Raw genomic sequence first — 11,811 nt, 5'->3', positions numbered from 1 at the left:
ATAGGTTTCATAGAAGAGTTGATAGTTATGTTGGATATAAAACTCTGACAGCAGAACAGAGAGGAGTGCTTTCCACACATGTGGAGAAAAATACATGTTTGCTGTAATTTACAAAGATACGAGGATGTAATTAAGAATCATTTATAACTCCACGATCCAAAACTAATATTGTAAACATTTTGATGCACTGGCTTCCAGCATTGTTTTCTGGTCATATGCATTCTTTTTATTCACACTGGGTACACCTTGACTTTTCATCTAGTGTTCTATCACACACATTTTGCCACATTCTCCTTTTTTTCATTTTAACAGTTTTTAATGAAAGTTATATAGATTACTTTATTCTTGCATCTTCTCAATTGTTTCTTTCTTATGTCTGCCCTTTTCCTTTCCTACCTGGAGAGATTTGACTTTACGTTCAAGGATCTTTTTTGTGGTCTTTGTCCAGTTTTAGTCTAGTGACAAGCACCTTGCTGGGGTGAATGCCCACATGGACAGTGCCATTAGCCTCCTCTCGCTGCACTCAGTCAGTATAGGTGACATACTTCTTCCCGTAAGCCTGGGCTACATTGCCAATTTGCTGCACTTTGCAGTGCCCTCGCGTAATCTGAACTTCCTCATTCTTTTGGATACGCATGGATCGAATACTGTACTTCTGTCTCAGCTCTTTGGAAAGAGGGGGAAGACATAATCTTCCTGTGAATGTGGGAAGGTACATTGATGTGCCTTTTCTGGTTCTTGCTTTGATCAGAAGCCACAAAGGGATTGAACTTCATCTTGGCTGCTGGTACTTCAGCAATGGTCACTGTTTTGGTCACATTCTTAAAAGAAGAAAGATGTTTTCTGACAGCAAGGCTTTTATTGGTAAATCGCATAAAAGCCAGAGAAGTTTCAGTGAAGACTTTTGTACTGGTCCCCATGTTGCTGGGGTCCCAGTTATGCACTGAGATGCACACAGCTTGGGGAGTGTAGTGCTGGCTCCATTCTAGCCGCTGCTCACCTTCTCTGCCAGACGCCCCTGTGTGGGGTACACCTATTCACCTGCTCTTGGTGGCCCCTCAGGCTGACGGAAGCTAATCAGTAAAGGCCAAATATGATCACCTATATTCTCAGTATGTGAAAAATATATCCATTGGCATTTTTGACCCTGGAAATCCCAGAGATTTCCCAGTCACTGGGACTAACCCACCTGGGCCAAGATGCAGCATCATAATCTGCTCTCTTGCAAGGAAATTTACAGTTTTAAACTAAACCACAGTGGAATGGGGAGTTTTGAAAGGAGGAAGCCAAAGGTACAAATTAGAATTTACATTTAAGAGAGTGACATTAGATGAGGAATAATCTGAAAGAGAATCACTTCCTGGGACATAACTTAGGGGTCACACAAAATTAGAGAAAATTAAGTAGGACAGAATAATTGATACCATAGGGTGAGGAGACTGTCACTGGGCCAGACCTCACAATTAGCACAATTGGATGAGAACAATATACTCAGGTGTTTTCATGAGGCAAGAACCAAGCACTGTACATTGCTCAGTGCAACTCTTTTGTTGAAGGGTTTTTTTTTCAGTTTATTCCTAGAGATGTACAAAGACCCTACTCAAATGAGCTTCTGCAGTTCTAGGCACCCCTTCATAGAGAGGTGAACCTCTTCAGGATGTCCTGCAGCATTCCTATTCCTCATTGCTGTGAAATTGAGCCTCAGGTGTCACCTTGGATTTTAAATTCTAGTTGAGTGGTATAAACACAGAGAAGTATCTCGAATTTTAACTTAAAGATCTTGCTGATAATTATCCCACCACCAGCCAAATTTTCTTTTGTTTTCAATGGAAGAGAAAATAATGGAGAAATACTTGACAGGAACATAGTCCTGTCAATGCTTACTCTTGAGAAGAAGTGGGTTAGTTGGCTCAGGTCTATTTTAGAGGCAAAGTAGGGAATTACAGGAAGCAAAAATCTTCAATTTATCCTAAATAGCTTTTAAAATTCAGAACTGCTTTTTTCTTTTTTTCTTAAATTAGATGTATAAATTGTCCTCCTGGCAATTTCTCAAGTTTGGACTGAAGTGTGGGTAGAATGACATAATTATATAAATTATATTTCACAGTTTTCTTCCTCACATACCTTTATTTAGGCTCTAGTACTTGTCAGTTGAGGAGACAAATATATTCTTTTTGTTTTGTTTTTGTTTTCAATTTATTTGCTTATTTATTTTTGGCTGTGTTGGGTCTTCGTTGCTGCCTGCAGGCTTTCTCTAGTTGCGGTGAGTGGGGGCTACTCTTCGTTGTGGCGCACGGGCTTCTCATTGCGATGGCTTCTCTTGTTGCAGAGCATGGGCTCTAGTACGTGGATTTCAGTAGTTGTGGCATGCAGGCTCAGTAGTTATGGCTCATGGGCTCTATTGCGCAAGCTCGGTACTTATGGCACCCAGGCTTAGTTGCTCCACGGCATGTGGGATCTTCCCGGACCAGAGATCGAACCTGTGTCCCCTGCATTGGCAGGCGAATTCTTAAGCACTGTGTACCAGGGAAGTCCAAGACAGATATATTCTAGTATCTCTTCTAGTTCTTCGGACTGGGCTTTATGTTCTCTTGAGAACTTGGATCTAAAGGACTACGGGATTCCTTAGAACAATTTTTAAAAGGCTAGAGTTTCATTTCCAGCATGACAATGTGAGGAGCTCTTCAGACTCACTACCAAAAAAAAATCAGTAATAATTACAAAAGGACAGCCATTTAAAGTCTCTGGATGTGGTCCTGGGTGCATACAGCAAATGAAGAAATATTTATTTAATGAAATCTCCTAAAGCTCAGTGAACCCTGAGGTGTTTGATCCAGGACCCACTTCTCCCCTCTCCCCTCCCAGCTCACCATAGTGGAAACTCTACTGCAGACTGGTGCAGCCAAGAGCACAGGGTTCCTCTCCCCACAGATCCCAGGTAGAGGGCTGTCTTCCTAGGCAGGGCAGGATATCAGCATTTCTCATCCTGACCCCGGCTACCTGATTCTGAAGCTAAGTTCTATGCAAGTGTGGTCAAAAGGTGGAGGACTCCTTTTTTTTTCTGCTCAGCCCCAATTCATGGGATGGAAGCTCTGCCTTGGGCATAGAGGCTCTGAGAATACTGGGGCCCTAATTCTCCTTGTCCCAGATCATAAGGTGGTGGTTCCACACTGGGAGAGACAAGCTGAGAAGACCTGAAGCTAAAACCAAGCAGGACCCTGCAGAGCCTTCCTAGGTACAAAAGCCCCTCTGTGTCTCCCATTTCTTGTTTGTAGAAAAAGGCTTTGGTCTCCTAGGCCTTCCCAAAGTTCCAAAGAGCAGGCACAAGCAGTTATTAATTAGGGAAGTGAGGGAATGCAGAAACACAGGAAAAGCAGTCAAGAAACAATAGTTCAGCAGTAAAACAGAGGCCTACTTCCTCCTCAAGGGATATATACAACAATCTGACACATATCTTTGAGTTGTTCTGCAGGGACAAAGACTCCCACCCAGGCTGAGGATGGTGACTACATGCTGACCACAAGCATAGAGACCCCATACTGGTTGGAACCAGGTTGGTGAATAAGATTCCTGAAACACCACCCTGTTAACAACCACCAACCAATCAGAAGAAAGTCATACCCACTGCAACCCTCACCCTGAATGTTGCCTTTAAAAACCTTTCCCTGAAAGCTATCGGGGAGTTTGGTTCTTTTGAGCATGAGCTGCCCATTCTCCTTGCTTGGTGCCTACAATAAATGCTGTATTTTCCTTCACCACAACCCAGTGTCAGTAAATTGTCAAGTGGACCCTGCTTCAGTTCAGTATCACTTAAATTATCTTCCTTAATAATTTATTGATGCTTTCTTTGCTGATTTTTAAGTTGTTATTAGATGGACAGCTCTATCTTTTTCTGTAATAGTTTCCTCGGTGCTGTTATCAGATATGAACACTTGGCTGAATGAAGCATAGCTTAGACCCACTATGGTCTTTTTAAGAAAAGAAATTCTGGTAAAATATATATGACATAAAATTAATGATTTTTACCCTTTTTGAGTGTACAATTCAGTGGCGTTAAATACATTCACCCTGTCGTGTAACCATCCATCTACAGAACTTTTCATGTCAAACTGAAACTCTTTACCCTTTAAATGATAACTCCCCATTCTCCCCTCTTCTGTAGCCCTTGGTAACTAACTACCATTCTATTTTCTATCTCTAAGAATTTGACTACTCTAGGTATCTCATATAAGTGAAATCACACAATATTTGTCTTTTTATGTCTTATTTATTCACTTAGCCTGTTGTCAAGGTTCCCCATGTTAGAACATGTAACAGAACTTCATTTTATGGCTGACTAATAATCCACTCCATTACATTCATATACCATATTTTGTTTATCTGTAGGGAAACAAAATTTGCCACCCTAAAATGTCTCTGGCATGTGGATTATTTCAAGCTGAAAACAATCAAGGCCCAGAAGACTCAGGAAGAATTTTTGACCTTCCCCCTAAGTGCCTAAAGGAATTTAGATAGAGGGCCGATTACTGGAATAGAGCTATCACCAGAGATGTCTGCAAAGAACATGAGCTAGATGTGGTGGGGGAAACTCTTAGAGATCACAGGCCACCCTGTGTCCCACTGTCTCTGCAGGCTCAGAAAACATTTACCAAACGTTTACTTTTCCATCTCCATGTCAATTGCCTTCCTCCCTTTGAAGTCCCAAATCACTATTCCCAAATCCTCTTCTGTCTTTAGCTGAAGGTGGTATTTAAAGTGAGGGTTTCAGGGACTTCCCTGATGGCTCAGTGGTTGGGAATCCGCCTGCCAATGCAGGGGAGACAGGTTCGAGCCTTGGTCCAGGAAGATCCCACGTGCTGCAGAGCAACTAAGCCCCTGCTCCACAACTACTGAGCCTGTGTGTCACAACTACTGAGCCCGTGCTCCTAGAGCCCTTGCTCTGCAATAAGAGAAGCCATTGCAATGAGAAGCCCACACACCGCAACAAACAGTAGCCCCCGCTCACCACACAACCAGAGAAAAGCCCACACGCAGCAAGGAAAACCCAACGCAGCCATAAATAAATAAATACAATTTAAAAACAAAGTGAGGGTTTCAGTCATTTGGGTGAGTTACTCAGTTTTCCTGGGCCTCTCCCATGTATACATGTTATTTAACTTTTGTTTGACTTTCTCCTGTTAATCTGTCTCATGTCAATTCAATTCTTAAGCCAGTCAGAAGAACCTAGAAGGGTAGAGGAAAATTTCTTCCTCCCCAACAATCCATTCATCTGTTGATGGACATTTGACTTGTTTCCACCATTTGGATATTATAAATAATGCTGCTATGAACATTGGTGTACAAATATCTGTTCAAATCCCTGCTTTCAATTCTTCTGGGCATATGCCTAGAAGTGAAATTGCTGGATCATAAGGTAATTCTGAGTGTAATTGTTTGAGAAACCACCATACTGTCTTCCACAGTGGTGCATCATTTTTGCATACAGTGATTATTATGTCTTAAGTTATGTGAATCAATCCTTCACTATAGGAAATTGATACTTGGATACACTGAACCAATATGGAAACATATGTCTCAGCTAAAATTGTATGATGTATCACAGAGTTGTCTACTAACACTTCTAATAACCATGCTGATTAGCTGCCGGTCTCTATAGCCTTAGGGGTGTGTGTGTGGTGTAGTGGAGCGGAAGGAAGGGTGTTGGAGCAGTCAGAAAAGAAGCAAAAATAATTCCACATCCTGCAACTCTATTTCAGTTTGGCTTTCTTGACACTGAGTTTTGGAGGGAATGAATAATAAGGGTGGAATAAGAAGGAGAGAAAGGTAGAGGAGTGTGGTAAGGTTAGATGGTAGGACTGGATCCGTCTGCTGTTTCTTAACTACTTGGTGTGAAATTAATTTCAGTGAGACAGTTTTCCTTGTTCCCCCACGTCATCTCAGATATTCTCACAGCCTATTTCCTTTCTAAGCTAGTATAATTTAAAGAGTATGCAGTTGACTTATAGCCTTTGAACAAATTGAACCTATAGGCAAAATACAAATGTACAAGGACTTAAACATTATGGGAGAGAGAGAGAGGGAGAGACTGAAATACTTTATCATTTTATTCTTCTTTCATCAGATCAGTCGCCTCCTGAAGCCATGGGAAATCACAGTGCTTTGGTACTTGGAGAGAGGTGAATGCAGAGGCATATCTGCAATTTTTATTTCTGGTGGGATTTTCTTCAAGACAACTTTACGATCTTCCCCATGGCAAAGCCTTTCACTGTGATTCAAAAACAGAGAGTCTTCCAAAGGGCCAGCATGGATCCCACATGCTTCTGCATGCTAAAAGAAAAAAAAATATGCTGTATATCACACCAAAAATCACTTTATTAGGGACTTCCCTGGTGGTGCAGTGGTTAAGAATCCGCCTGCCAATGCAGGGGACACGGGTTCAATTCCTGGTCCAGGAAGATCCCACATGCCGCGGAGCAACTGGCCCTGTGCACCACAACTACTGAGCCTGCGCTCTAGAGCCCGCGTGCCACAACTGCTGAGGCCCGCGCTCCGCAACAAGAGAAGCCACCGCAATGAGAAGCCCACGCACCACAGCAAAGAGTGGCCCCCATTCACTTGCTGCAAATGGAGAGGACCCTCGTGCGACGATGAGGACCCAATGCAGAGAAAAATAAATTAATTAATTTTTAAAAAACCCACTTTATTAGATTGAGATGGAAGTTGCCCAATAGTTTTTCTAACTGTTCCTGTTGAGAAGGAAGGTCTAGTGGGCAGAGCAATATCCCTTTTTCAAAAGCAGTGCTCTCTCACTTGTGTCTTCCGATCAACAGGAAGAGCCAGTGGTGTGGGCTGCAGACTATAAACTTGGAGTCAGATCACTGACTTTTAACTTCACTAGTTTTGTGTTCTTGTACAAGTCATTTACCTACCGTGAGACTCAGTTTCCTCAAACATAAAATGGGAATTATTAAAGGATTCTTTGAGTGTTGAATAAAACATTCTATGTGAATGAAAAAACTTTCGCCAACTACTAAGTAAAAGAGCTACACAGTATGCAGCTGCTGCTGCACCCTGCTGCTGGATAGATAACAGCTACTTAAGATTCTCTTAGTTGTACATCTATTTCTGATTCTTTGATACTGCCGAACAGCAGTCTGGCCTGGTCTTGGGGTGCCGCTCCCTCTCTCCTATGCTGTGTTCTTGTTTTTATGTTGTTAAAGAGCTATATCATCAGGAAAAATGGTAAAATGAAAAGAAAGCATAGCTAGCATTTATTCAGTGCACATTCACTTCACTGTAATTCTCATTTAATTTTCACTTTTACTCTGTATGGTAGAATATTCCATACACCAGTCGCTAATTATATTTTTTAAGTTGTTAGGAACACTGTCAACTAAATTGGAGAAGTGAAATAACAATGAAAGAATTATGCTGACTTATAGCTCTAAAGAGTAAGGGCAAGACTAACAGAAATGCTTTGATGCATTCAAAACAGTTCTTCATTATTGACTTCAACTCTAAGTTTATACCCGATAGTTCTAGTAAATGAAAAATATAAAGTCAGTACTAATATTGTCACCATGCTAAAGCTACTTAGGACATTGAAAATGACTTGATAAGCCACTAAGTTACATGAAATACAGCCCAATATTAAGATATTAGAAAGTCTTAATAACCATACAAATTTGATGTTTAAGTCTGGTATTTGAATCGTGATTTCCTTAGTTTCATATTTGTTTTCAAAATATCAGATAAAAATACATATAAAATAATCATCTCAAGGCAAATGGCAGCCTCATTTATTATACTGTATGTATGCATTTTATAAGAAAATAATTGAGCCATATTTTTGTATTTTGTATATCATATAATATTCATATTTTGTAATATCTCTGTCTTCACAAAGTACATTCTTATTCAACATTAATTGCTTATCCTTTAGAAATTTGGAAATTAGTTATATAAACACATTTCTTCCTAGGAATCCTAACATGAAATCTCTTCTTACTGATTCTTACAAAATATTATAATCTCCTTTAAAGAAACAACTTACCTTTTCACAAGTGAATGGTCAATCAATCTGAATTTGGAAAATGTTTTGAAACTATTGACTACTGAATCAGAGCATTGAGTGAGCAAGGAGTCTTATCTGTAAATCTAGCCGAAGTGTTCCCATAGCTCTCAACCTGAGTGTGCAGTACAACTGTAAAAATACACGCTCTGTAAAGAACAGACTTGTGGTTGTCAAGGGGGAGGGTGGATGGGGGAGAGTTGGATTGGGAGTTTGGGGTTAGCAGATACAAACTATTATATATAGAATTGATAAACACGGTCCTACCGTATAGCACAGGGAACTATATTCAATATCCTGTGATAAACCACAATGGAAAAGAATATAAAATATACATATATATATGTATAACTGAATCACTTTGCTGTACAGCAGAAATTAACACACTGTAAATCAACTATACTTCAATTAAAAAAAAATACATGCTCTGTACGGTAGCTTTAATGTTAATGGCGCCTACTTCTGATGAACTTAACAGCTGTGAGTTGCCATTATGTAGAGAAAAAGGTAGACACATATTTATGAAATCTTTTGGTTTATCTATTTTAAGTTTGTAATTGGGTTATTTGAATAGATATTGCTATTTAACTTTTGTTTGCAAGTTTATGTGAAGGCGCATCAAATAGTTTTTGTCAGAACAGAATGGTGGTTGTCGGGGCCTGGGAGAAGGAAGAAATGAGACAAAGGGTACAAATTTTCAGTTTTAAGAAGAATAAGTTCTAACGGTCTAATGTTCAGCACAGTGACTATAGTTAATAATACGGTATTATATACTTGAAAGCTGCTGAGAGTAGACCTGAAGCATTCTCACTGCAAGAAAAAAAGAGTCAACAATGTAAAGTGATGAATGTGTTATCTTGATCTTGGTAATCACTCCACAATGTATAGCAAAGCATCACGTTGTATACTTTAAAGGTACACAATCATATTTGTCTATTATTCCTCAATAAAGCTGAAAAAATGAAAAATAAATTTCAAAGCAGCTTTTGTAGAGTTATATATGTCTATTCACAGATATATTAAATAGTATAGGTTTTTTATTATAAATACCTATAGGAAAATACCTTCAGATTCACATTCCTGAATTTCATGTTCTGTTTCCAAGGCATTACATAACGTCTTGGGATCATCCCATGCTTTAATGAAAACCGTGGCAAATGAATCTCACCACACCTGAAGATTAGGAAAAAGCAAGAAGAAAGGATATATTGTGAGCTAAATTCAATTATTTTAGCTTCATTTTACGGAATGGAAGCAGCTGTGTCTGTGAGGTTTGGACCCTCGCAGATGCAGCACAGAGCTGTGTCACTGTTTGAGGCTCACCTAGTAGATAACCAAGCCATTAAATCCCCAAGTATCACCAAGATCAAGAGTCTGGCCTGGGTATCTGTAGCTCTAACTGCACGCTGTCCTTTACAATTTGCTCATGATGTTCATTTTGGCCTGACTTTATGGGGGAAGACAGCACACCATGACCTACCTCAGGCCTACTCATTACCTAAAGGAATCACTGGCCACTCACAAAAACCAGTAACGAATTTAGCTTCTGAATTTAGTACATGCCCTACACTCAGGTCAGACTTGCTTTCTCTGCACACACATTGTTTTGTTCTGGAACATAAAGCTTTCTACATAGATGCCAAGGGGAAGCACAGAATTAGCGTCCTCATCTATGTAGCTCCCAGATTGAAGACAAAGAAACAAAAAACAAACAAAGAAACCACCCCAAAACCCAGAACCCTTAAATCCTCACTTATTAGCAGGCTTAGATGAATTCTCATTAGAACAGTTGTTGGTGAGTTTAGGTAAGATAAGACAAGTGTCTTTGCCTGAAGCCATCACTGCCAGTAGTGACAGGAATTCTCATCTAGAACTTCACTAGTCTACTAGTCTAATTATGATGTCATTGCTGCCTCAGATCTAACAGTGTTTTGCTAATTTCATAGCAACCCATCGCAGTTACTTTAGAAGTTAAGAGTGTGGCACTTAGAGCTATTTTCGGTGTTTTAGTACACCTTGAATACACCATCATTCTTATCACGAACACTTAAAAAATAAGGATGCTTGCAGATATATTACAAATTTGACAGATACTAGAAAATATACTGGACTAAAGAATTATTATTCACAAATAATCACTTCAAATTAACACTATTTACCCTTAGCTGATTTTCCTCTTTACATACTGCACGTGGTTGATATGTGTCCCATTTGTTTCACCATTACTTAGACACACTTCAAGGTGTAAATCAAACTTGCCTAAACCCAAACCAATCCAACCCATTTTATCTCCTAAGATTTGAGTTATATCGCAGAGTATTTTAGGTAACAAAACTCATTTTAATAAAGAAAGGTTATGAGTGAGGATGAGCACCTAAATTACTAGGCCAGAGACATGGAGGGTTATTACTGCTAATACTCCTAGCCAGAAGGAGGAAAAATGTTAGGCTGAGCAGGAAGAATGACTGCAATGTACACTGCCTTGGTGAGAGTATTAACTGAATACACATCTGGCAACAGTCTGGAGAGAACTTTCTAGATCTGGATAGTCAGAAAGGTTTAGAGAAGAGTAATGTTAATACACAAAACTTTACAGAACCTTAAAAACTGAAGCACTGGTTTCTATATATAACATTAGGATGTACTACAATCCAGAAATCTGGTTTGCAAATGTTAAGGAAATAACAATTGATGAAAACAATCCGGGAAGCGGGGAATGAGGGAGGAGCAATCCATTGAAGATGAAGTAGCCTGAGGCATTAATGTCCCTCAAAAACTGTAACTTTCACTAGAAAAATTAGCAGTATTTACATGAGTAAGTGGCATTTAGATTTCTGAATGTTGATTATCTTTCCTGATATACTATACCTTTTTTATTTTTTTTTAATTTTTTTATTTTTTAAGTAGTGTTTATTTATTTTTACTTGTTGACAGTTCGCTTTATTTATTTATTTATTTATGGCTGTGCTGGGTCTTCGTTTCTGTGCGAGGGCTTTCTCTAGTTGTGGCAAGCGGGGGCCACTCTTCATCGCGGTGCGCGGGCCTCTCACTATCGCGGCGTCTCTTGTTGCGGAGCACAGGCTCCAGATGCGCAGGCTCAGTAATTGTGGCTCACGGGCCTAGCTGCTCCACGGCATGTGGGATCCTCCCAGACCAGGGCTCGAACCCGTGTCCCCTGCATTGGCAGGCGGATTCTCAACCACTGCGCCACCAGGGAAGCCCTACTATACCTTTTTTTTTTTTTTTTTTTTTTTGCGGTACGCGGGCCTCTCACTGTTTTGGCCTCTCCTGCTGCGGAGCACAGGCTCTGGACGCGCAGGCTCAGCGGCCATGGTTCACGGGACCAGCTGCTCCGCGGCATGGGCATGTGGGATCTTCCCGGACCGGGGCATGAACCCGCGTCCCCTGAATTGGCAGGCAGACTCCCAACCACTGGGCCATCAGGGAAGCCCTACTATACCTTTAAAATCACCTTACATAAAATAATCTCAGGGACTGTGGTGATCATTTTACAAGGCATAAAAATACTGAATCACTATGTTGTATACCTGAAACTAATGTAATATTGTAAATCAATTATACTTCAATTTAAAAAAATTCTTTAAATAAATAAATGGTTAAAAAATCTCAGGGATAATGTTTAAATACTTACCTATTTAAAATGTTTCTTTCCTAGGTTATAGCAATTTTATGAAAGAACATTTGAGATTAAAAAATAAAATCACTTGAAACTCATTAAG

General features: G+C 39.9%; 1 protein-coding gene and 1 pseudogene across 1 annotated transcript; both read right to left on the bottom strand.

Moving 5' to 3' along the window:
* Window positions 1-339: 339 nt before the first annotated feature.
* On the bottom strand, window positions 340-776 carry LOC101339475 (large ribosomal subunit protein uL24-like; annotated as a pseudogene).
* A 5,253-nt stretch (window positions 777-6,029) lies between these two features.
* SPMIP10 (sperm microtubule inner protein 10) lies at window positions 6,030-10,044 on the bottom strand. Its single transcript, XM_004320456.4, has 3 exons — window positions 9,825-10,044; window positions 9,136-9,244; window positions 6,030-6,327 (listed from the first exon to the last, which is right to left on the bottom strand). Exons 1-3 carry the CDS (start codon window positions 9,908-9,910, stop codon window positions 6,118-6,120), a joined length of 405 nt encoding a protein of 134 aa, XP_004320504.2. The 5' UTR covers window positions 9,911-10,044; the 3' UTR covers window positions 6,030-6,117.
* Window positions 10,045-11,811: the final 1,767 nt, after the last annotated feature.

The sequence above is a fragment of the Tursiops truncatus genome, chromosome 3 (genome assembly GCF_011762595.2).
Source record: "Tursiops truncatus isolate mTurTru1 chromosome 3, mTurTru1.mat.Y, whole genome shotgun sequence".
Classification (NCBI taxonomy): domain Eukaryota; kingdom Metazoa; phylum Chordata; class Mammalia; order Artiodactyla; family Delphinidae; genus Tursiops; species Tursiops truncatus.
This window is presented reverse-complemented; position numbering and strand designations above follow the sequence as displayed.